A 25703-nucleotide genomic window follows, 5' to 3' on the forward strand; every position below is an offset into this window, starting at 1 on the left:
TAGAAAAGCCAGCCAGAGAATGACTAAGGGGCTCCCGGTATAAACAGGAGCGGGGAATGGACAGGGAGGGGGCCTGTTTGAGTTGGCCAAGGCTGGGGGTGTGGAGTGAGGAGGAGGACTGGGGCAGGACACTCTGTCCCCTGTCCCCCACCAAGGCTCCTGGGAGGAGCTGAGTCACACACCCCTATGCCCCTCCCCACCCCCCACCCCAAGCTCCCAAATCCTGGGAAAATCTGAGTTTATGCCTGGGCTGAAAAAAAACGAGAGAGCTGGGTCCATACACTTGTGCTTTGCTGGGCTGTACAGCAGTCAGGCCACAGCCCCTCTCCTGCCAAAAGGGGTTCTCAGCCCTTGGCTCGAGCAGTTTTCACCTAGAGGTTCCCTTGGAGGCAGTGTCATGCTTAGATTCTGACCCAGAGGTTCCTTGGGTTCCTCGCCTAAGAAAGGCTCAGGACCTACAGATGTGAGAGTGGGATGGGGGCCAGCATCACCCCACAGTCTGACCAGCTGGCCTCTCCCCTGGGCTGCAGCTGGCTCTGGAGAGGGGCTTTTAAAAAAAAACAGCTGGGTGATTTGGGACAGGAAGGAGAGTAGCAGAATGAGGAGGAAGACTCCGTGTGGAAGGAAAAAGCATTGATTCTGGGCACTTCCATTCTGAGTCCCCCAGGCCAGAGTGGGGCAGGGGCCTGGGGAAGAGAGGGGGCAGGGTTTGATTTGGGGGATTATTATTCTGGAAGGGGAGAAGTCCTGGGGGAAAAAAGGCAGGAAGGGGGCTGGGAAGGAAAGGCTAGGAGAGAATCTAGGCCCCTTGGTCCCCCTCCCCCAGACTAAGATAAAGACTAGAATCCTGAAAGGTGATCTCATCACACAGAGCCAGGGCTGGGGGAAGGGGTGGGCAGGGGGTCACTGCCTTCCCTTGCTAAAGAGTCCTTTCCTCTACATCCACAGGAGATCAGGGGATAACGGGGTCCTGGGTTCCAGCTCCCAGAACTTAAAGGTTGGGTCCCTTTGCAAGACACCACCACCACCCTACCCCACTCTACAAATCTTCAGGTTTGTAGGAATCTGGCCAGTTTGATCAAGAAGACACTGAGGGGCCAAAGCACCCCCCTCCCAACCACTCCCAGGCTCTTGGTCAAATGCCAGATTCTAGGGAGGGTCTCAACAGAGGTTTCCATACCCTACAACCAAGAAGGGGGTGACCTGGAGCAGAATCACCTGGTGAGTGATCCCAAACTCCTGGGTTTTCAATTCCAGCAGCTTGGAGGGAGGGGGTGAGGGGGCAGGAGAACTCGAGGAGCCCCAGGCAGGTCCTCCATCAGATCAGGCTGCCTGGGAGCGCTCTGTACCTCAACTCCTGAATCCCAAATCCAGCTGGCCGGAACCCAGGCACCCAGTGGCCCCGGAAGGCAAGGGGGAATCCCAGTTGGCTAGATGCCAGAGGTGTCTCCTATCTCTTTAGAGCCCAAAATCTCCTTCCCGAAGGAATGAGGGAGACCCCCACACACATATACAGGCTCCCTTCTCCCTCCAGAGGTGATTCCTTTCCTCATTAGGAAATTCTCCGCTCCCTTTTTCCGACTCCTTTTCCGAGCGTTTACGTTGTACATCTGGAAAGGAGGGGGAGGAAGGAGGGGAAAGCAGAGAGGAGGGGGAAGAGCCCAAACCCGCTCCGTCTGACCCAGTCCAGACAACCGGCCTCCAGCTGGGGCTAGGGAGAAGGGAGTGGAGAGGTGCGGGGGCCCCCCCACGCCCCTTCGGGGTGGGGGGCGCGGGCTCAGCGTTCCAAGGACCCAGGAATGCCCCCCCGCCCGCCCCCCCGGCAGGCGGGGCGAGGGCTCAGCCGGGAGTTTGGCAAACTCCTCCCCGCGTTGAGTCATTCGCCTCTGGGAGGTTTAGGAAGCGGCTCCGGGTCGGTGGCCCCAGGACAGGGAAGAGCGGGCGCTATGGGGAGCCGGGCACCAGGGTTCCCTCTCCACGCCGTGCAGCTGCGCTGGGGCCCCCGGCGCCGACCCCCGCTGCTGCTGCTGCTGCTGCCGCCGCTGCTGCTGCTGCCGCCGCCACCCAGGGTCGGGGGCTTCAACTTAGACGCCGAGGCCCCAGCTGTGCTCTCTGGGCCCCCGGGCTCCTTCTTCGGCTTCTCGGTGGAGTTTTACCGGCCGGGATCAGACGGGTGAGTGAGGAGAGTTGGCGGCGGGATGGGGGGTGCGGGGCTGGAGACTGGGGGCGCGGCTGGAGTATGGAGGGGACCAAGGCTTGAGTTTGGGAGGCGGAGTTTGGAAGGACTAGGGCTGGAGTTGGGGGCCCACGCTAGAGTTGGGGGCCCGCGCGGGAGTAGGGAGGGGACAGTGGCCGGCGCGGAGTGGGCGCCTGGAGTTTGAGATCAGTGGGGAGACATGTGTGGGGTGGGGAGAGGACACGAAGCTGGAAGCTGGAGAGGTCTGGGCAAGGGTCTCGGGGCCAAGGGAAAGGAGGACGCGCGAACCGAGAGCAGCGGGTCTCTGGCTGAGATCTGTGAGCTGCGGGGACCCGAGGCGGATGCTGGCGAGAGGGGGCGCGGAGGCCGGGAAGGGCTTTTTGGAGCCCTGGGGGACCTCGGGACCCCGGAGGGCCATTGTGCGGAGGGAAGACGGGTCGAAGCAGAATGAGCTGTGTGTAGCAAGAGGGAAGTCGGACTCTGAGGGGGTCCGGAGGTTAAATGGGGACCAGCTTCATCCTCCCCTCCCCCGCCTCCGCTCAGACTGGGAAAGACCCGGGAGGGGGATGGCGGCTCCCTCCCCTTTCTCCTCGGGCTCCTACTCCGCCCTCCACCCCCAATCTCGGTTCGGACGAGGGGACCCGAGAAGTTGGGGAGAGCCCCGGGACACGGGCCCTGGGGGCGCCGGCGCTGGGGCGGGCTTGGCCAAGGGCGGGTGCTCGGATGTGTCGGGAGGGGTGTGTGTGTGCGCGCGTGAAGGGGGGTGGGCGGTTTCCCTCTTCCTCTAGCTCTTGGGAGGAAGAGAAATGCCGATTTCCTGTAGCTTGTAGGCTGGAGCTGAACTGAGACCGGACTCCAGGGCTGGGGTCGGAAGCTGGGGAGACGCGGGCTCGCTGGGCCCAAGAGCGTCATAACATAGGACATCAAGGACTGGGGAAGTCTCAAAGGAGGGTCCTTATTCCCAGCTCAGCAGGGTGACAAGCAGACTGGACCCTGAGTGCCTGGATAGGGGGGGAGCCCACAGACTTGGGGAAACCGGAGTTAGAGCTGAGGCAACATTGGAACAAGGGTATTTGTTTAAATGTGGGGGGTTGGGAAGCAAGAGAAGAAGGTAGCTGCTCCTGGGCCAAGCCAGGGACTCCCAGCTGCCAGATTCCTGATCCTCCACAATAACTGGGAAATCCTCCTTCTCCTTGTCTCTGGGCTCTGAGCTTCCCACTGGTGCCGACCACCACCACCCCAACCCCTAGTGTCTGGGGGTTTGATAGGACCTCTGTCAGAGGTGAGCTGTTTTTATACATGATACAGTTAACTTAGCTCTACTCATTTTCTTTAGTTTTTGGAGAAAAGGGGTTAATCTAGCTAATTCAATGGGGGGGGCAGCAAATTTCTCCTTTGTCTGAAATGGGAAAAAAGAACGATGGTTAGGCCCCAGCTGTTGGTTCTGCGCTATTCAAGGTCCCCACCCAACCCCCACCCCACCCCCCTGGCCTCCTGCCCAAACCCCATTGCATCACCCTGGCCTGGAGCCTCTGCCAGGCCTGGCCTCCCCCAGGCCCCCTCAAACTGCTTACCACAACCCTAATGGAGTAGAGAAGAGGGAGGCAGGGAGGGGATGGGATCTTGCCCCATATCAGGGTAAATCCAGTGGTCTGGCTCTTAACCTTCCTCACAGCCCACCCCCACCCCCACCTAGCCAAAGTGTCATCTCCCTTTTAAAAGACTCCTTTAAAACATCTGGATTTTCACACACTCCCATTCCCTAGGTGTCTGGCCCCTGGGCTGATCCTATAGTCCCTAAAGCAGTCTTCTCAACCAGGACCCAGCCTTCTCATCCCTCCTCCTCCCCCTCTGCTCATCTCTCCTCCCAAGAGAACCCAGGTGTCCAGCTTGCACTCCTCCCCTCTCATTTTCTCTTACAATACACCCTTAGAGTAGGACTCTGAACAATCCACCTCCCCAGTGACCTCCCTCCCACCACAGCTGGGCCTTCAACCCCCTCCTGCCCACAGGGGACAAAAGTAGCTCCCAACCTGGGGCCATCTCTGGAGAGGGCAGGCCTCAGTGTTCTTGTTGTCCCCGAAACATCTCTCACAGGGGCACTGAGACAGCATCAAAGGGCAGGGTGAGGCCGAGAGGGGTTACGTGGTAAGAAAGGCCACGCTTTGAGTCAGACAGCGCTGGGGGTGCATCCTGGCCCCACCACTTTGTTCTTTGTGTGACCTGGGGCGAGTTACTTTTGCTCCGTGTTTCATGGTGTTTCATGAAAATCAGACACCTAATGGATGAGGCTGTTCTGAGGACTGAGTGAGACAACAGATACAAAAAGCACCTGGTCCATAGAGGGTGATCAGTACATGGGAGGCATGATTTTTCCAGGGTAGCTGTTTTCTATTTCTGGTTTTCTCCTCCCTGGATATCACCTGGTTCTTTGTCTAACTTATTCCCCATTTCTTACTTGCTTTTAGGATTTGTTTAGAGTAGTGATAGTAATAATGGTCCTTCACATTCCTTAGCACTGTCCTATCAATTTTTCCATTGGATTGTTAACAAAAACCCTTGCATTGGGTATATAGGAAACACTATCGTGTCGTTTTATATATACATATAAACGGAAACTTCAGGAATCATAGAAATTGGCTTAGGGACCATTCAAGGGCAACCCGTCATTTTATGGGGAGAGAATCCAGAGCTTGGAGAGAAGTGACTTGGCCCAGGTCACAAGCTGGAAAGGCATCCAGACTTAGCCCGGCTCCTCCTTCCCTTCTGGTACCGGCGCTGCCACAAGTGGAGCCCACTCTTCCCCACCAGCCAGCCGGGCATTTCTCTTGGGAATACACTGGGGGATCTAGAATGTCCTCTTCTGACCTGGCCAGGGCAGCTGTAGGACCTGCAGGAGGTGGGCCCTGGTCCACTTGCTACTCCCCACCCCCGACCTTGCCAGGCCAACAGAGTCAAACAGTAACCATGTATTGAACAGGAACTTGGTTAATCAGAAGCCTGGCTGGGGAGATAGTAGAGGGGAGAGAAGGGGATATGTTGGCAGCAGGGTAGACCAGAACGCTGGCCTAGGAAAGAGGGTTCTTAGCTTCTGGTCCTTATGTCGGGAAGGATTCTGAGTGACCTTGGACATGTTACTTAACCTCTCTGGGACTTAGTTTTCCCATCTGTAAAATGAGAACATGGGACTAGGTCAGCAATTTTTTAAGTAAAGCTTTTTCTTTATTTCCTTTATTTTTGTTTAAATTCAAACGATGGCTTACCAGGGCATTCTATATAAAACCGGGAAAAGAAGTTGCTCTAAAAGAAGATGGGGAGGACTGTCAGGACCAAACGGGCCTCCCCAAACGTCCATGTGGCTGGCCTGAGGCATCTACGGGACAGTCGTCAAACTAGTGGCTCCTCGAAGCTGTGGTAGCCTGTGTCTCCACGAGCCAACTCTAGAATTTCGGGGAGCTGAGGCTTCAAAAGTAATTATGGCAATTATTTCTTCCCGTGAACTCCACATTTTAGAAGACTTTATCTGCCAAACTGCATTTAGTAAGGCATAATTAATTCCTTTTTCCTGTTTTTTATCAACTAGAAGTTAGAACAAGAAGACAGCTAGAGCTGCCAATCAGAGCTTCTGACCAATACGTGATAACCAGCTTCCCCAAATGTTGATATCATTTTAGCCAAAAGCAAATACACTTGAGGTTTTAATTAGCCCAGCCACCTTATCAGGTGAAGGCATGATTCCCATTAGGCTTTCTGAAATACTGAAAATAGCCCAAGGTCCCTCCATTGTTACCTTCGTGGACCCCTAAGAGGGCCCAACTGCTGCAGGATTTAGGAAGCAAGAACTAGGAGTGGGGGAACAAGGATAAACTATGTGATGGGGCTACCCTGACACCAGGCACTTTGCTTGGCACATGGGGGAGGGCGCTATTTATTGGGATGCAAGGGCCACTGCAACCGCACGTATCAGTCACGGGGTGGGGGTCTGGGTCTGGGTTCCTTGCCTGCTTGCCAGATCTCCTGATCTCTCGCACAGCCACAACGTATATGCCCCCCAGGCCATGAGCCTGTGCGCTTCACAGGCTTTGTAAGGCCTCACTCACCTTCCAACCCTGCCAAACTCCAAGCTTCTTCTGCAAGCCATCCTAAGAGCCCTCGGGCTCAGTTCGTCATCAAGAGCAGGGGGTGTTGGAAAACTGGGAGTGGGAGCAGGGTCTCTTGGCTGCCGCCTTGTGCTCTCCTGGAAATGGAATATCAGAGCTCCAGGAGACTTTCAGGTAAACTGTTCAACCTCTTCACCTAGAGAGAGAGGGAAAGGGTATCGCCCAAGTCCACACTGAGCTAGAGCCTGACCCGGAGCTCCTGACTCCTAGTCCAGTGCTCTTTTCACTGCCTCCTGTTCCACAGCTATTGTCTGGAGCTGCGCCTGCTAAGGGACGCTTGCACCCCTCTCTCCTCACCCAGTCCTGGGACAGTGCAACCTCTGCCCCCCACCAGCCTCCCCTACTGGGCCTGGCAACTGACTGGATCCCTGTGCCTTCCAAGTAGCCAGCTCCCACCCCCCAACTGGATGTAAGGCCTGAGTGAGAGGGGTGGGGCCCGGCCAGCGGGTGGGAGACAAACGGAGAAGTGAGAGGTTGGAAACAGACAGGAAGCCACAGGCAGTAAACATTTCCTGTCCCCAGGGTAACCAGGGCTCACACCCCACCCCCCTTCACTCCAGGAACTCTCCCTCCCTGGCCCCCTCCTATTCCTCTGGACCCTGCCTTCTCCCTCCTCTGTTCTCATCCTCCGGCCCTCCTTGCCCACTCCACACTCCCCACTTCAGTCCCGTGACCCTGCCACCTTATTCTCCCCATCTCCTGTTCCTCTTGAACCCCACCCCTCTCACCCCTGCCCCACCTGGTCCTCTTGGAAGACACCCCTAGCTTTTGGGACCTCTACCATACTTACCCACTTGGGCTCTTTCCTGGTAAGGAAGGCTAGGGAACATACCCAAATCAGGGAAGAGATGGTACAGGGAATGTTGAAAGCTAAAAGAGGCCAGAAACCAGTAGAGATGGAAGAGCCCAAGATCTGAGATGGAGAGAGAGACAGAGGACTCAAAAAACCGAAACGAAGAAGGCAAGTAGTCACAGGGGCAAAGAGACAGAGAGATTGAGAAGCAGTGCCAGAGCAGATATGGGAGGAGAATAGAGGCCAGGCTGGCAGGGACACTGGCCCAGGGGCTGGGTCCAGTTGCCCCAGGCTGCCAGATGCAGTCCTTGTGGGAGACCCTGGAGGAGAAAACCAACAGGGCTGATGGCTACACAGAGGCCTTGGAGCCAAGGGACCTCAAAGACTGTGGTAGAGGCAGAGCCAAAGGCAGGAAAGATTGCCCGGGACCTTAATCATGACCACCCCGTTACATAGGACCCCCCAGCAAAGGCAACTTTCTCCTCATTGTCTCAAAGCACCATGTTTAGAATCAAGACCCAGTAGAGCAAGATCTGAATTCAGACTCCTAGGGATGGTGTGTGGGGAAGGGGTTGGGGGCTGAGCAGAAACCTAGCCAAGACGGGGAGGTCTACCCCAGAGCCCAGGGGCGGGCAGGCCCAGGCCCAGGGGAATCTGTCTTCACCATCCTCCAAGCTCCTCTCTCCACTTCTACTGACTGATTTCCAAGACTCACATTTTCCTCCTACACGCCCCAAGGCTGGGCAGCCGGGTGCCTGGGTCTTGGCCCAGAGAAGGGCTTTGGCTTGGGACAAGAGGGTAGAGGCTAGGTGAGAGGACCCTGGAGCTCCAGGGGCTGCGTGTCCAATCCTGGCAATCCACAGGGGAGACGGAGAAGCTGGGGTCCAGGCCTTCTGGCTCCTGTTCCCTTCCCAGAACTGACTCTGGTTCCTCCTCTCTAGTAACAGGGGAAGGTGGTGGAGGGGGGTGGTTGTGTTAGTGACAGCGGCACATGGGGACCACCTGACTCCAGCCTGTGCCTCTGGCATCTGTGGCATCTTCTGGGATCTAAATACAACCCAGGGGGGCATCTACCCCACCCCCCGCCAGCCCCTGGCCCAGAAGCCTGGGGGAGACTGGAGGAGAGCTAGCAGTCATTCTGAACCACCTCTCCTTTCCCCTCCACAGGGTCAGCGTGCTGGTGGGAGCGCCCAAGGCTAACACCAGCCAGCCGGGAGTGCTGCAGGGTGGTGCTGTCTACCTCTGTCCCTGGGGCGCCAGCCCGGTACACTGCACACCCATTGAATTTGACAGTAAAGGTAACCCCCTCCGGTAGGCGGGGAAGCTCGGAAAGGGACTGGGGGTGGTGCGGCGCGTGGGGGCGGGCCGAGCGGCGCCCGGAGCGAGGGGTGGAGCCGGCCGGGGTTCCGTGGCCACGTGCCGTCCCGGCGCTCCGGGCTCCGGCGCTCTGGGCTCCAGCGCCGTGCGGTAGCGGCGCAGCGGCTTCCCGTGGCACTCCTACCACGTTCCCAGTCCAGCCCAGCCCAAGGAGGGCGGGCGTGATTCAGAAACATGTGGCTCTCATTTCCCCTGAATCACCCACAACTCTGGGAGGCCGGGGCAGTAACGCAGACAAAGACAGGGAGAGTCACACAGACTTTTCAGTGCATCCAGCTAAGCACTGACTAAGTGACAGACGGTGCATGGCAGGCACTGTGCTGGTGCTGCGGGGACCGGGGCGCGATGAAAGCACTGCCCGCAAGGAGCTCCGGGTCTGGAGTAGATGCAGAGGTGGATGGCAGCGAGGCACGGGGAGACGGACGGACAGATAGACAGAAGTGACGGCTGACACATTCAGAGCACTTGCTCACTGTTGTGAGCACTTTGCATACTTTAACTTGCTTAATCTTTTCAACCCCAGGGTGAGGTATTATCCCCATTTCATAGATGAGGAAACGGAGGTCAAGTAACTTGTCCGAGGTCATGTAGCTAGTAGTATATGGTGGATAAGGGACATGAACCTGAACAGTCTGGCTCCAGAGATAAAGACTGGGGTGAGGGGACAAAAAGAGGAGGGAGAAAAAGATGGAGACAATGGCAAGGGCAGGGAGAAGATCATGAAACAGACTGCCTTTTTTTTTTTTTTTAACCTGAAAGATGAGAATCAAAGGAAAGAAAAAAACCGTCCTATAGAGGGCAGAGATAAGATTTGGAGAGACAGACAAATGAAGGGAGAGAGAGAGAGAGAAAGAGAGACATAAGGGGACAGAAACCCAGATAAGAAAGGGGATGGAACAAGGTGCTGTTAAAGACACAGACCCAGGTACAGAGAAGTGGAGCCAGAGGACTACCCTCGAGGGAAATAACCTTTCTTCCCCACCACCCTCCTGCCTCCCCCTTACCGCAGGCATCCCTGTCCCAGCTAGGTGAGGAGGCACGGGGATGAGGGGAAGGCAGCTCTAGAAAGCCTAGGTTCTGTGCGTGTGTGTGCGTGTGTGTGTGTGTGTGTGCGCGCATACATGTGTCTGGGGAAGGGGTGAGTCAGGCTGCACAAAGTAGACTCTAAAGACCCTTCCCCACTCCTCCCAGTGAGTCATGGGGCTCGAGGTTTGCAAGTGCCTGGGAGCTCCCAGGCCGAGGGTGAGGGCCGCTCGAGGGCGAGGGCTGCTCGAGGGCTCAGCCGTCCACAGCCCAGCATGACTGCCTCTCTCACTTCTCCAAGGCTCTCGGATCCTGGAGTCCTTAGTGTCCAGCCCAGAGGGACAGGAGCCTGTGGAGTACAAGTCCTTGCAATGGTTCGGAGCAACAGTTCGAGCCCACGGCTCCTCCATCTTGGTGAGGGCCCGGCAGGCTCAGTGGTGTGGCGACTAGGGGATGGGCAGTGGTTGAATATAGTGCAGCACAGGCCCTCTCCCACAGAGGGAGAGAGGAGAGGCCCCGTCGGACTGACCTGAAGCCCCCTCCTCCCGGGCCCTGCCAGGCCTGTGCTCCCCTATACAGCTGGCGCACAGAGAAGGAGCCGCTGAGCGACCCCGTGGGCACCTGCTACCTCTCCACAGGCAATTTCACCCGAGTTCTGGAGTATGCACCTTGCCGCTCAGGTAGGGCAAGAGGGGGCATGCGCCCCACGTCTGCCTTCGCTCTGTGAGTCCCCACCCCACCCCAGTTAGCCTTTCTGGTCACTGTCAGGTCCAGGGAGGTCCTTTCTCTGATGCCCCCTCCCCTCTCCCTCCCCAAGCGCGCTCTCCTTTCCTGCGAGACCCATCTGTGCTGGGCTCCTTCCCACCACCTTCTCCCCCTCACAGATTTCAGCTGGGCAGCAGGACAGGGTTACTGCCAAGGGGGCTTCAGTGCTGAGTTCACCAAGGTGAGAGGGTGGTCTGGGAGGGAAGTGGCTGTGGGTGGCATCACACGGGAGTCAGGACCAGATGTGGACTCCTCTCCTTCCCCCTATAGACTGGGCGTGTGGTCCTGGGTGGACCAGGGAGCTATTTCTGGCAAGGTAAGTCCTTCCTCTGCTGTCTCTTTGTCCCCTGGCACACAGCCTCTCGTCCCTCTTCCCGCCTGAGATCACCATCCTTCCCTCTTCTGCCCCCATCCCGATTCTCCTCTCCCTTCCTTAGATGTATATATCCTTTTCCTCCACCCTCCACAAGCTTCTCTTCCCTGAACCAGACTTCTGCAATGCCACCCCGTCGGCTCCCAGTGCCCCCCTCCCTGCCACCTCCTCCTCCGTCCATCCAACTCCTCGTCCCCTTCCCCAGGCCAGATCCTGTCTGCCACCCAGGAACAGATTGCAGAATCCTATTACCCTGAGTACCTGATCAACCTGGTGCAGGGGCAGCTGCAGACCCGCCAGGCCAGTTCCATTTACGATGACAGCTACCTGGGTGAGTGAGCAATGGGGAGGGGTCTACAGGGAGAGAACCTGAGGTACTCTTGCCCCAACTCCCCCCACTTCTCTTCTCCCACTCAGGCATCCCCAGTCCCTCTGCCATACTTGTGTGCAGGCTGCATATGGAGGCCCAGTAGGGGTGGGGAAGAAACTGGAGGATGGGCCACAGCAGAGGGGTCCCCACAGGAATACTAATATCCACTCACCCTGTCCCCAGGATACTCTGTGGCTGTGGGTGAATTCAGTGGTGACGACACAGAAGGTGAGTGTGTCCCCCAGGCTGGGGCCACGGGAGAGGGATGGATGGAGGACACCCAGGACCTGGGGTCACAGGAACCGAGACCCCATTCTGGTCTGATGCCCCTTTCCCCACACTTAACCCACGACTTTCTCTTCTCTTTGCAGACTTTATTGCTGGCGTGCCCAAAGGGAACCTCACCTATGGTTATGTAAGACGAAGCTTGACCCTCCCTCCCTCTCTTCCCTTCCCTTCCCCCGGCTAATCACAAAGAACCATGCACGGCAGTTTGTGAGGGTTCAAAAAGTGGATCAGAACACAGGCTTGGGAGGCAGACCTGGGTTCAAGTACTGGCGCTTACTCTGGATGAATCATTCTGTTATTTATTCATACCCCATTTCATTCCATAAAATCCTTAAACCTACTTAGCCTCTCTGAGCCTCATTCTTCTCTGTATAATGGGATAATAATAGTTCTGACCTCACAAGGCTCTTGTAAGGATGAAATGAAATAATGCCAGTGAAAGTACTTAGTGAACTCTTAGGCAGTGTACAACTGGTAGCTGTTATTATTAGACCTTGACAAGTGCTTTAAAAAGGACATAGATAAGAATGCCACAAGAGTTCGTTCAATTGACAGCGTTTATTAAGGCAAGGTAAGAGATGAGAAGATGAATAAGACACTGTACCCCATCTCATAAGGTGCTTCTAATCGAAGATGTAAGATAAGACACAGGTACAGTTATAATCTCAGGTGCGGCAACTTCCTGTACCCCTCGGTGCAGCAGGCTCTGCCCATTCATGATCCCACGGTCTTGGGATCGAGCCCCGCATCGGGTTCCCTGCTCGGCAGGGAGCCTGCTTCTCCCTCTCCCTCTGCTGCTCCCCCAGCTTGTGCTCTCTCTCTCTCAAATAAATAAATAAAATCTTAAAAAAAAAAAAAGATATAGCAGATTAGTGGAGGAACGAACGGATCAGAGAAGGTTCTATGAAGGATCCTTGGAGATGAGGCAAGAGGGCATCTGGGACAGGAGCATGAAAAGCATAGAAGAAGAGGAAAGTCAGGCCATTGTAGCAGACTCGTGGGCTGATTGAGGATGAGGAGAATCAGGAAAGGTTGAAGAAGAACAGATAGGTTGGGGCCAGATTCTCCAGGGCCTCAGAAGAGGCCAAGAAGTTGAGACTTTGGGCAATGGCTCCAGGGAATCCCTGTGGATTTCCAAGCCAGAAGTGTCCCTCCTGGATCCGCTCTGGGACCATCAGTCCATCTGCTGCAGTAGAGGCAGGGTGCCGAGAGGCGGGGGGGGGGGGGGGGGGGGGGCGGGCAGCCAGGGGGCCGTCCCGCAGTCCTGGGAGAGGACTCACACCAGAGTAATAGCGAGAGTGAGGAAGAGGGCAAGGAGTCAAGGGCCAGTGGCTAAGGGCGGACAGAGGGGAGCCAGGAGTGTTGGTGGTTTGGGAGGGCTGGGGGATGAGGAATGACTGAAGTCTCAGCGTGCATTCATCATTCAACTCATGATTATGGTCTGCTGCACTACGGAAGCACTGCTTCAGGCTCTGGGGCGAGAGCAAAGAAAACCCAAACTCCTGCCCGCACTGCTCTTACATTCTAGTGGGTAGAGATGAACAATGGACAGATAAATATAAAATCCGTCAGTAGTTGATCAGTGATACGGAGAAAACTAGTGACGTTGCCATGTAATGGAGCCACCTGGCATAGAGATGGGAACACGAAAGCAAAGTCTGGAGGGAATTAGGAGACAAATGGTCTGCGTCTCTAACAAATGCCTCCCCCCGGGGAATCCCATACCCATTTGTCCTCCACCCATGGGATGGTCTGGGAGTCCACGACCAATGGGTGTTATCTCGTCATCCCCAGGTCACCATCCTTAATGGCTCAGACATCCGATCCCTCTACAACTTCTCAGGGGAACAGGTGAGGACACCCCCCACACACGACCTAGCTTGGCCCTCTGCCAACCAAGTCCCAGCCCTAACCCAGTAAGCTCAGCCCAACTTCTCAGGCTCCCTGGAGTCTCTGACCTCCCCTGACAGTCCCTGTTGGTCCCGTTGAGTGACCCCCTAGTTCTGACCCAATGCTGACTTTGTCGACCCCCACCTCAGATGGCCTCCTACTTCGGCTATGCGGTGGCTGCCGCAGACATCAACGGGGACGGGTGAGTAGTGGGAAAGGGGCACAACGCGATGCCCTTCCCAGATACAGGACTGAAGAGTGGGAGTGGGACAGATAAATACAAGGAAGGTTTTTCTCCAGGCTTTTTCTCTGGATTCTCCCCCAGTGCCTGCCTTCCCCTTGCTCAGAAGCAAGGAGAGAGCTGAGAGCTAAAGACCTCGAGTCTTCTCGGTTGGGTGGGAGGGAGCCTGGGATCCAGGATGCCTGGGATTTCCTGGCAGTGGGACTGGGGAGGGGAGGTGGCAAGGCAGGGTATCAGGACACCGAGGTTTTCCCCCCTCCCCTCAGGCTGGATGACTTGCTGGTGGGGGCACCTCTGCTCATGGAGCGGACCGCTGATGGGCGGCCTCAGGAGGTGGGCAGGGTCTATGTCTACCTGCAGCACCCAACTGGCATGGAGCCCACACCGGCCCTGACTCTCACCGGCCATGATGAGTTTGGCCGATTTGGCAGCTCCTTGACCCCCCTGGGGGACTTGGACCAGGATGGCTACAATGGTAAGTGCCATGGGCCCCAGGAGCTGAGGAGGACTCTGGGGCCTGACTCAGAAGGAATTTGGGGAGATGGTGGCTGTCAGCGAAGATACCCAGACCCCCAGTGACTCCCCAAGGAGGTTGTGTAAACTTTAATCCTGATGTTTAGGTCTTGGGACTTGAAGAGATTAGAAAACTGGGAATGACAGATGGGAAAGAGAGGATCCTGGGTTCTGGGATCTGGTGGTAGAGATTCAGACTCCCGCATTCCCGGCCCTCTGACTGGTGTGGGTTGTGTGTCTTGCAGATGTAGCCATTGGAGCTCCCTTTGGTGGAGAGACTCAGCAGGGAGTAGTGTTTATATTCCCTGGGGGTCCAGGGGGGCTGGGCTCTAAGCCGTCCCAGGTTCTGCTGCCCCTGTGGGCAGCTGGCCACACGCCGGACTTCTTTGGCTCTGCGCTTCGAGGAGGCCGAGACCTGGATGGCAACGGATACCCTGGTGAGTAGTGGCTGAGGCCCCTTTCACCTTAGAATTCTCCAGGTCACAGACCCCTCCCCCCTCCTCTGCACTTTCCGGAGCTCCTGGGTACAGTTCTAGAATAATGCCACCAGATGGCGCTGTTCCCTCACTTTTGCCTCCTTTGCGCAATGACCTAGAAGAGGTTTAGGAAGGAATGATCTTGATTTGGGGCTTGCTGTAAGGGGTAGTTTCTTGACTTCTTGCAGATCTGATTGTGGGGTCCTTCGGTGTGGACAAGGCTGTGGTGTACAGGTATGAATTCGAGTGGGGGCAGCCTGGGAAAAGAAAAGTAGGAACTGGGGAATTTCTCAATAGGGCTGAGGTTGGGAAAGTGTGCAAAGGACACTGGCTTCCTGGGGCTTGCACATCAGCTTCCTGTGCCCGGATTCCAGCAAAGTCTTAGTTCTGTTGACCCCATATCCACTCTTGGCAGGGGCCGCCCCATTGTCTCTACCAGTGCCTCCCTCACCATCTTCCCTGCCATGTTCAACCCAGAGGAGCGCAGCTGCAGCTTGGAGGGGAACCCTGTGGCTTGGTGAGCTGGGGCCCAGGAGATGACAGGGAAGGAGTCTGAAATACCTCAGTCTGTGCCTGGGAGTGGGCAGAGAAACCAGGTCTGTGGTAGGGGACAAATGCGGGTGTCCCAGTCCGGGTCTGTCTGGGAGGTAGGTGGAGGATAGGATGCCTGTTCATTGGATACACCAGCTTTCCTCTTGGTCTTCCTCCAGCATCAACCTCAGCTTCTGCCTCAATGCTTCTGGAAAACACGTTCCTGACTCCATTGGTGAGGGAGACTGCCTGAATCTCGTAGGCCTTGGGATAGGGGATGGAGGGCCCGGGGACTTGGGCACCTCCCTTCTCTCTGAATAGGTTAGGAGGGAGAGACAGACTCTCCTGAACATATGTTCCTGGCTGTAGGCTTCACAGTGGAGCTCCAGTTGGACTGGCAGAAGCAGAAGGGGGGCGTACGGCGGGCACTGTTCCTGGCCTCCAGACAGGCGACCCTCACCCAGACCCTGCTCATCCAGAACGGGGCTCGGGAGGACTGCAGAGAGATGAAGATCTACCTCAGGGTACGGCCCCAAGGGCGGAGAACAGACTGGCCTAGGGAGGGTGTCACATAGAACTGGGGCCCGTCTTGAAAGAAAAGAGATTGGGGATCCCAGAGAGAGGCTTGGGACTTTGTGGGCTGAGGAAAGGGGCCCTTCTGTCTGAGGAACTGGGAACCAGGCTGTTGGGGCCTCGGAAGTAAAGAGAATGGTCAAATTTGGGCACCTGGATTCTTGAGGGCCCTGAGTGGACAAAGAGAGATGTGTCCCCTGACACAGAGAACTCTCTCCCCCACCCCCCAGAATGAGTCAGAGTTCCGAGACAAGCTCTCCCCGATTCATATCGCCCTCAACTTCTCCCTGGACCCTCAATCCCCTGTGGACAGCCATGGCCTCCGGCCAGTCTTACATTACCAGAGCAAGAGCCGCATAGAGGACAAGGTGAGGAGAGGGGTGGGAGATGAGACCCGAGAGAAGAGAACCCTGGGCACCCAGGGCAGGGCCCTGGAGGGGGGAGCCTTCAGCCCAGGAGGAGGTCTAAACTTCCCCTCTCAAAGCTATCTTGCTCCTCAGGCTCAGATTTTGCTGGACTGTGGAGAAGACAACATCTGTGTGCCGGATCTACAGCTGGAAGTGTTTGGGTAAGTGAAGGCCAACGTCAAGCTGGGGGATTCCAGATGCTAAGATCTCATAGCAGGACATGTGGAGTTTGGAAGCACCTGGCACCTGAAAAGATAGACTAGGGACATACTAGCAAGCTGTGTGACCTTAGGAAGTTATTCAGCTTCTCTGAGCTTCAGCTTCATCTGTAGAGTAGGAATGATAGCATCAATTTCTCAGCCTTTTTGGAAGGACTAAGTGAAATAATCTACATAAAGCATCTGGCTAGGGGGGCGCCTGGGTGGCTCAGTTGGTTAAGCATCTGCCTTCGGCTCAGTTCATGATCCTAGGGTCCTAGAATCAAGTCCCACCTCGGGCTCCTTGCTCAGCAGGGAGCCTGCTTCTCCCTCTGCCTGCTGCACCCTCTGCTTGTGCTCTTTCTCTCTCTCTCTCTAACAAATAAATTAAAATCTTAAAAAAATAAAAATAAAAAATAAAATAAAAATTTGGGGCGCCTGGATGGCTCAGGTTGGTTAAGCATCTGCCTTTGGCTCAGGTCATGATCCCAGGGTCCTAGAATCAAGTCCCACATCGGGCTCCTTCCTCAGCAGGGAGTCTGCTTCTCCCGCTGCCTGCCACTCCCCCTGGTTGTGCTCTCTCTCTCTCTCTGACAAATAAACAAATAAAATATTTAAAAAAATAAATCGGGGCGCCTGGGTGGCTCAGCCATTAAGCGTCTGCCTTTGGCTCAGGTCATGATCCCAGAGTCCTGGGATCGAGCCCCGCATCAGGCTCCCCGCTCCCACGCTCCGCCAGAAGCCTGCTTTTCCCTCTCCTACTCCCCCTGCTGTCTTCCCTCTCTCGCTGTCTCTCTGTCAAATAAATGAAATCTTTAAAAAATAAAATAAAATAAAATAAATCATCTGGCCTAGTTATCCATAGAGTTGGAACTCAGTAAATGGTACCTATTATTATTGTATTATTATTATGGCTCATTGTCCTGGTTTGGGGATTAATTTCCCAGTGTCCCTTACCCTGTGTTTCCCCTCCAGGGAGCAGAGCCACGTGTACCTGGGCGACAAGAACTCCCTGAACCTAACTTTCCACGCCCAGAATGTGGGTGAGGGCGGTGCTTATGAGGCCGAGCTTCGGGTCACAGCCCCTGCAGAGGCTGAGTACTCTGGACTCGTCAGAAACCCAGGGGTGAGAGGGGACTCTCGGGCCTGGCTTGGGAGGGGACCCCCCCAGAGGGGCACCAAAACCTTACCCATACCCACCCCACCTCCAGAACTTCTCCAGCCTGAGTTGTGACTACTCTGCTGTGAACCAGAGCCGCCTGCTGGTGTGTGACCTGGGCAACCCCATGAAGGCAGGAGCGAGTGTAAGTCTGGCACAGGAGAGAGGAGCCGAGAGGGCAGTGACCAGCCTGTCCAGAGCACAGCTGTGGAATAGGGAAGGGGGCTGGAATTGGGGTGAGGCAAATGCCCAGTCTAACAGGCTCCTTTGTTCTCCCTCCTTGCCCCACAGATCTGGGGTGGACTTCGGTTCACAGTCCCTCACCTCCGGGACACAAAGAAAACCATCCAATTTGACTTCCAGATTCTCAGGTAGGGAGTTGGGGGCGGGGGGGAGGCTGGGTGGGGTGGAGCCTGGTGCAGGGGGGCATTCTCCCTGCCTGGGCTCCAGCACTGCCTCAGTCTCTCCTCCATCCTTCAGCAAGAATCTCAACAACTCACAAAGCGAAGTGGTTTCCTTCCGGCTCTCAGTGGAGGCTCATGCCCAGGTCTCCCTTAATGGGTAAGTGCCCAGGCAAACTGGGGCCTTTCTGGGAGGGGAGACACTTCTAGGAAAGGATGCATAGAGGATCCCTTCCACTGTCCTCTAAACCACCCTCCTCCTTAGTGTCTCCAAACCTGAGGCAGTGCTATTCCCAGTGAGCGACTGGCGTCCCCGAGACCAACCTCAGGAGGAGGGAGACGTGGGCCCTGCTGTCCACCATGTCTATGAGGTGAGGAATGGTAGACGGGCTAGGTTCAGGGCAGGCTGCTGGGAGTGGAGGGGCTAGAGAGGATTTCATCTTCACCTATTGATTTCCTCCTTCACCTCTGAGATAGGAGACATGCAGCAGGGGATATTGGGCCATGGTGACCCATGGTCTCAGGAGGGCAGAAGCCCTCCCTCCTTCTCAGGATGGTTGTGTTCCCCTCTCCTCAGCTCATCAACCAGGGCCCCAGCTCCATTAGCCAGGGCATGCTGGAGCTCAGCTGTCCCCGGACTCTGGAAGGTCAGCAGCTTTTCTACATGACCAGGGTGACAGGACTTGGCAACTGTACCACCAGTCACCCCCCCAACCCACAGAACCTGGAGGTGAGAGGCCTGGAGACTGATATGGGAGGAGGGCCCACAGCTGGGGAGGTTAGGGAAGGTCACTGGAGGCCTGGAAGAGCCCGAAGGATGTGCCTGAAGCTAAGACTGGAAGAGGGGCAGAAGAATCACAGACACCTCTAGGCCGTGGAGGGAAAAAGACTCTTTTATACACTGCCTGAAATATCCTTCCCTTACTTCTTGCCCTGGCATACTTCTAGGGCCCATCTCTGTCCCACCTTCCCTGGGAAGCCATCTTCAGACCTGTTTCTCTGGGCCCTAATGCCTGGTTTAAAGTTTGTTTACTCACTGGCAACATTTAAGCAAATGAGTGTCCTACGCTGAACACTGTTAGAGGCTCAGGAAATATCTCACTGAACCAAACTAACAAGGTCCCCACTCTCATGGAGCTTACGTTTTAGTAGAGAATAATAGACAATTAAAATTGAAAGAGGAGGGGCGCCTGGGTAGCTCAAGTCAGTTAAGCGTCTGCCTTCAGTTTAGGTCATGATCCCGGGTCCTGGGATCTAGCCCCAGAGCCCCACATCTGGCTCCCTGCTCAGCGGGGACCCTGCTTCTCCCTCTCCCTCTGTGCCGCTCCCCCTGCTTGTGCTTTCTCTCTCTCTGTCAAATAAATAAATAAAATCTTTAGAAAAAAGAAAAAGAGAGGGGCGCCTGGGTGGCTCAGTTGGTTAAGCAACTGCCTTCGGCTCAGGTCATGATCCTGGAGTCCCGGGATCGAGTCCCGCATCGGGCTTCCTGCTCAGCAGGGAGTCTGCTTCTCCCTCTGACCCTCCTCCCTCTCATATGCTCTCTCTCTCTCTCTCATTCTCGCTCTCTCAAATAAATAAATAAAATCTTTAAAAAAAAAAAAAAGAAAAGAAAAAGAGAGAGGGAACAGGTTGGAGCTGCTCTGGAACCCAGTTGCTGGCTGACTTGGATGCTGTGATGAGGTGGGAGAGGCAGCTAACGGTCTCTTCCTTCTTCCAGTTGGATCCAGAGGGTTCCCAGCATCACCGGCTACAAAGACGGGAAGCTTCAGGCCGGAATCCGGCCTCCTCAGGACCTCAGATCCTGGTAAGTCATACTGGGACTTGGGTTCTTAGAGCCTCCAGAAGGGCAGAACTCCGGGTTCAAGCCTCTTCTTTCTTCCCAGAAATGCCCCGAGGTGGAGTGTTTCAGGCTGCGTTGTGAGCTCGGGCCACTGCACCGGCAAGAAAGCCGAAGTCTGCAACTGCATTTCCGAGTCTGGGCCAAGACCTTCCTGCAAGTGAGGGAGCCTTACCTCCACCCTGACCCTTGACTTTCAGTCCGGCCTGATCATACCCTCCCTTTCCCTACTGCCCCAGCCACCTTCTTTGGTGAATGGGACCCAGACACTCCAGCTCCCCTCCCTCACCCTTGTTTAGACCAGGCTGTGTGTCCTTTATGCCACCTAGTGGCCACTCTGGGAGTGACAGCTTCCCTCTCCAGGCCCATGCAGAAGAGGGAGAACTGGAGGGAGACCAGCATGCAGAGAATGATAAAAAAACAGATGGAAGATGAATCCATAGTGGAGAGGCAAGCAGATGTAGGAATAGTAAAGAGCAGTCATTTATTGAGCAAACCCTGTGGGCCAGGCAGTGTCCTGGGTGCTTGACCCACATTAATGACTCAAAAAAAATTTTTTACTGAACATGTAGCCATCTAATTATACATTATTTAGTTATAAGTATTAATTGCACATTTGTTATCTCATATAAGGAATACAGATATTCAGGAGAGAATGAGTCCAGAATAGGGAAAGATCACAACCTGAGCCAGATCGCGGGAAGCCCTCTGTCCTCTAGATCCCAAGAGGGGCTGCCCTGAGCACCTCTTCCCCACCCACAGCGGGAACACCAGCCATTTAGCCTGCAGTGTGACGCCGTATATGAAGCCTTGAAGATGCCCTACCGAATCCTGCCCCAGCAGCTTCCCCGAAAGGAACTTCAGGTGAACCTGGGCCAGAGGTCTGGGCCGAGGAAGCTAAGGCTCAGAGTACTGGGCCTGGCACTAGGACTGGGACATGGGTGGGGGCTGGACTTGTTATTGTAAAAAATATGTATTGAGCATTCCTGTGCGCCAGGGCCTGTGCTGGGTCCTGGGGATATAACAATAAGCAAGATGAACAGTCTCTTCACTTTTGGAGTTCACAGGCTAGCGGGCAATGAGAACACAGTGTGACAAGTGCCAGGATATTTATGGGAACACATCAGAGGGACACTTAAACTCAGTCTTGCAGTGTCAGGAAAGGCTGCCTGGAAGAAGTGACGTTTCAGCCGAGACCTGAAGAATAAATAGGAACTACGGGGCTAATCAGTCAGGAAAGGTATATTCTCTGGGGAGAGGAAATTAGCAGGTGTAAAGACTCAAAAGTACAAGATAATAATGCACATCTTGGGAATTTAAATTTTGAAGTTCAGAATTCTGTTAGCCCAACCTGGGAGGTGAGAGGTGGTCTAGGTCCGATAGCAAGTGGGAGCCAAGTGGTGGGTGGGGAGAACTAATGGCTTTTCAGTGACCTCTCCTGACTTGCTCCCTAGGTGGCCACGGCTGTGCAGTGGACCAAGGCAGAAGGCAGCCACGGCGTCCCACTGTGGATCATTATCCTAGCCATCCTCATTGGCCTCCTGCTCCTAGGGCTGCTCATCTATATCCTCTACAAGGTCAGCCACGTCCTACCTGTGACTTGGCCACTCCCTCATCAGGTTCTGCCCTTAACCCAACATAGTCCCAAGCATCTATCTCCAGACCAGGTCTCCAGCCACAGGCCCCCTCCTCTGCCCTGGCCACGTGCATGCCATCCTGACCCTGCCTGTAGGATCCTTCCCTTCATTCCACAGCCCGTAGCTTAGAAAGAGTCTCTTGACTCAAGCTGAGAAGTTTGCCTAGACTTGCAAAATCAATGACACTCACAAGTGGCAAATATGTGGCATTTGTGCCATTATCACTTCCCCCCAAAACTAATGGCAGCCATCACTAATTGGCCGTATCCTGGAAGTGGCCTCAGAATCCTTCTCAAGAGGCAGCCACTACTAAGCATTCAGACGTAGAACTTGAATTCAAACCTGTTTGCCATCCCTGGCCTAACTGGGGGCAATTTACAGCACTGATGAAAGAACCCCTTATACCAAAAGCACTCCCAGCTTTAGCCCTCCTGGCCCATTGGACCTATTGGAGAGGTAGTCTTAACAGCCAGGATTTAGGCCACTTTTGCAAAATGGGGAGATTGGAAGCACTAGAATCCTCTTCATTTCCTCTTGGGATAAGATATGGGGAGAAATGGAAGCCAGAATATCTAAACTCTCCCTCCTTACCCCCTCAATTAGCTCGGATTCTTCAAACGCTCCCTCCCATACGGCACCGCCATGGAAAAAGCTCAACTTAAGCCACCAGCCACCTCTGATGCCTGACTCCTCCCGATTCCAGACTCCCAATCCTCAAGGCCCAGTAACCCCACCCTCAGTCTACTGACAGGGAGGGGGCTGGGCACTTCCTGAAGGTGCTGAGGGCCAGGGAGAAGCTCCTCTCCCCAGCCTAGAGACATACTTGAAGGGCCAGAGCCGGGAGGTGAGGAGCTGGGGATCCCCTCCCCCCATGCACTGTGAAGGACCCTCGTTTACACATGCCCTCCTCATGGATAGGGGAACTCATATCCAGGGATAGAGGCCCCAGCCTCCCTGTAGCCTTTGCATTTTGGAGAAAGTTTCCTGAAAACAACTTGGAACCAGCCCTGGGAAATCCGATCCCAGTTCTCTGGGCCAGATGTGCCACCAGGACTTCCTGTCCAGCTCCAGCCTGCAAAGATCTATCCTCAGTCTTGCCAGAGATCCACAGGAAGCCCCCAGCTAAGAACCTGGAACCCGGGGAGTGAGACCTGGAAGCTCTGGACAGCCCCCACCCTGGTGGGCCAACAAGGAACACTAACTGTGGATGGTGCCCCAGGCCCAGCTCAGGACAGATCCCAAACAAGGATCATGCTGGCTCAGAACCAGCTCCAAGGGGATTCAGAACTCTAATGGGGCCAGATCGAACCTGGGGCCTGGGGTTGATCTGGGACCCAGACTCAGACGTTGGTAACCTAACCAGGCAGATCCAGGACTACATTTGAGCCTGTTCCAGACCTGGGCCTGGAGGCCCAATCCACCTCTGACTCGGGAGAAGTCAGGAATTGCCCAGGACCCTGAAGGGGCCATGATGGTAACAGATCTGGAACCTCAGCCTGGCCAGGAGCAGGCCCTCCCAGTCCCCAAGAAAAAGGTGAGCCCACTGTCCTGGGCCTGCAGGATTTAGGTTCTGCCCACTAGCTGCACTGACGCTGCCCCTTTCTCCCTGCCCAACCTCCCCTCACCTCAGCTCCGGACATCCGGGACTTATTTAAACTCTGTTGCAAGTGCAATAAACCCGGCCCGGTGCCCCCACTGACCAGAGCTGGAATTTGTGTCCTAACCTACTCTTTCCAAACCCATCCTGGAACCAGATGGCTTGATGCGTAGGAAATGTCTGTTTTTCACAGCTTCTTTCTTTGGGAGTCAAGAGTATGACCCCCAGGAACTATGGAACTACTTTTTGGGTTTTAGATGAAAGAGATGATGGAAGGGGTGAAAGGAGGACTTGACTCCTTCCCATCACCCAGCCCCACCCGATCTGGTTCCCAGCACCTCCCAGAGAGAAGAAAAAGAATCCCTTCTCCTTGGGTTTAAGCATTAAGGGAAGAATGAAAAGCAGGAGGTCCAAGTTGAAGGTGGGGGAAGATGGTCCAGAAGACTCACCTGGCCTTCTCTAAATCAGAATAATGAAATGGCTTGAGAGAAAAAGCCACAAAATGAAATCAGAAGAAAGCCAGTTAGGTTTTTGTTTTGTTTTTATTGCTCATTATACACTGGTAGATAGAGAGGGTGTTAAATAGTTCACATACATTATCTCATTTAATTTCTCTATCAATAATCCTGTGAAGTAGGTACAATTAACCCCATTGACACAAGGGAAGATTGAGGTCCAGAAAGGTTATATAACTTGCCCAAGGTCACCCAGTGAGTGCCAGAGCAGAGTCGAATCCAGCCTTGTCTGACCGTGAAAGCCCTCATTCTTAACCAACATGCCCCTAGGGTTTAGGTCTTTGAAGAGAAATCGAAGTGAGGGAGCCCCTCGGGGTCCTCTTGTCTTTTCAAGGCCAGTCCTAATGCGCCACAAGAGGAAGGAGAGGGTGCTGAAATTCTAATGGATTGTTGGAGGCAAAGATGGCCATGTCATGCTAGACCAGAATTCAGCCACCAGAGGGCAGCATAGCCACAAATTTATGGGAATTTTGGGCGGGGGAGTGCTTGAAGTCCATCTCCTCTTTCCCCCACCACCCAGGCTATTCTTATTAACTTAGGCTTCTGCCTAGCAGTGCCTGCATCACCTTAAACATATCTCTTTCCTGGGAGATCAAGGCTGCTGCACACTCCCATCTGTGACTTCTTGATAATTGTACCTCAGACCTTCTTTCCAGAACCTATGAATGAAGAGGGACTGATAAGGAGGAAGAGACCTAGTAAGGCCAAGAGCCACCCAGTATTTCCAAGGATGGCAGCTGATGCATAACAAGGCACTGGGAATTCTCAAGGAAGGAAATCTCATATTCCCCTGCTTGGGGGAGGGGTGGGATTGGCCTCAGCCAAACTCCAGGGGCCAGATCTGAGATTTCTTACAGGGGCAGGAGGAAATGAGGAAGGGAAGTGAGCTGTGTGGGGTATTGGGCTGGTGTCATGGGTGTGTCTGTATAGTGCCTGTAACTGATTCTCAGAGAGTGACAAGGTCTCTCCTGAGGGTACACAATATGAGAAAGGACTTCCTTGGGCTCAGAAAGGCCACAGTTGCATCTAGCACCTGCCTTCCTGCCCCTGAACTGTACTCAGGCTCTGGTCTGTTTCCCCTTCCAAATCTCCCAGCCCCTCCAGAGGATGTCTGCCTCTCATCCTGAGACTTGAGCCATCCAGAGGGACAGGAGGGTAGGGGGCTAGGAGGCCTGAGCCCTTTCCTCATCTGTTTGTACAGAGATGGGAAGGAGGCCCAGGGAAGGGAACAGAGCAGCTGGGGGTGCAGGGAGGGGGAGGGGGCTCAGGAGAGGCAGCTGGCAGGCGGGAAGCTGATCTGGGGGTCTCAAGTTTCTTGACATCAATTAGAGCAACCGGCCCGGGCTCATTAGTAGCCCGGGGTGCAGGGCTCATCAATAATGAATTCACCCCGCACACTGCCCCCCCACCCCCTGCTCCTGGCTGCCTGCAAGGTCACCCCGCCCTCCAGCCAGCTGCCTCACCTTGGTAAGTTACGCAACCCCTCTTCTGAGACCTCCCTAACTCAGAGTCCCCGGGGGCAGTGTGGGAGGGTTGACAAGGCGGAGGGCAAAGGGGTCTCTATCACCAATCAACCACACCTACTGTTGATTCTTGTTTGTTCTGAGTCCACCAAGGAGGGGAAAAAAATGGGAAGAGGCAAAAAAGTTGGGGGGGGGGGGGGGGGGCAGTGCAGGGGGTAGGATGGATAACAGGGCCTGGGGAGAAGCAGGCTCTGGGATACTAGGGTTGAACAACATGGTAGCAGGGTGGAGCTGGAGTAAGAGGACCTCCTCTGACTGGCTAGGAGGACCCCCTACATTCTCTCCCAAGGCCAGATTTGGGCAGCAAGGTCACAGTCCCCTGAGATCTCTGGGCCTCTGTATCAGAACAAGACCAAGGCATTGAAACCCCCAGCATTCTCTTGCCATTGAGCTGGGACATCTTTTCTTCAAACCAGATCAGTGGGGTAAAGGCAAGAGACTGCTGAAGTCCAGAATCAGGAACTTGAACTTCTGGTACCTTAATTAGCCATCTAGTCCCACTTCCCTGCTGAACCCAGGAATGCCAGTCCTCAATCCCCCTTCCCCAACTGTTCCAAGACTCCAGTCCTGCCACCCTTCCACCAACCTCTTCCTCCCTGCCTCCACCCTCCTTAAATCCCAAGCGTTCTAGTTCCCAGTCACACCTCCTTTCCCTCTGGCTGGGACTGGCCTGAAGCTGGCTGCATGGCATTCTGGGAAGTCCTCCTGCCACCCTCCCTCTTGGGGCAGGTATAGACAGGTCCAGGCTGTAGCAGCTGCATCTTCCCCAGACACTTCACAGACTCCCAGACTCGAGCCTCATGCTGGGGTCCCAGTTGCTCATCTCTAATCAAGTCCCCGTTAGTCCTTAAAATACATCC

At 55.0% G+C, this 25703-nt stretch overlaps 1 protein-coding gene across 1 annotated transcript; it reads left to right on the forward strand.

Annotated features, from left to right (window-relative positions):
- Positions 1-1902: 1902 nt before the first annotated feature.
- On the forward strand, positions 1903-23204 carry ITGA5 (integrin subunit alpha 5). The gene is made up of 30 exons (XM_032420998.1): positions 1903-2173; positions 8318-8448; positions 9852-9964; positions 10110-10230; positions 10435-10496; positions 10586-10631; positions 10894-11019; positions 11242-11286; positions 11430-11473; positions 13141-13197; positions 13386-13438; positions 13744-13952; positions 14236-14427; positions 14655-14700; positions 14882-14983; positions 15177-15232; positions 15367-15521; positions 15801-15938; positions 16071-16138; positions 17150-17300; positions 17386-17478; positions 17625-17704; positions 17814-17894; positions 18000-18105; positions 18312-18464; positions 19452-19538; positions 19618-19731; positions 20334-20435; positions 21026-21148; positions 21812-23204. Exons 1-30 carry the CDS (start codon positions 1947-1949, stop codon positions 21893-21895), a joined length of 3165 nt encoding a protein of 1054 aa, XP_032276889.1. The 5' UTR covers positions 1903-1946; the 3' UTR covers positions 21896-23204.
- Positions 23205-25703: the final 2499 nt, after the last annotated feature.

Source organism: Phoca vitulina, unplaced genomic scaffold (genome assembly GCF_004348235.1).
Source record: "Phoca vitulina isolate PV1807 unplaced genomic scaffold, GSC_HSeal_1.0 scaffold23, whole genome shotgun sequence".
Taxonomy (NCBI): Eukaryota; Metazoa; Chordata; class Mammalia; order Carnivora; family Phocidae; genus Phoca; species Phoca vitulina.

Bases quoted from the DNA above. Each gene is read 5' to 3' on its own strand.
- ITGA5 (XM_032420998.1), top strand. From the start codon at position 1,947: ATGGGGAGCCGGGCACCAGGGTTCCCTCTCCACGCCGTGCAGCTGCGC. The intron at 11,474-13,140 runs GTAAGACGAAGC...CGTCATCCCCAG, and splicing joins GGAACCTCACCTATGGTTAT to GTCACCATCCTTAATGGCTC. The intron at 14,428-14,654 runs GTGAGTAGTGGC...GACTTCTTGCAG, and splicing joins GGATGGCAACGGATACCCTG to ATCTGATTGTGGGGTCCTTC.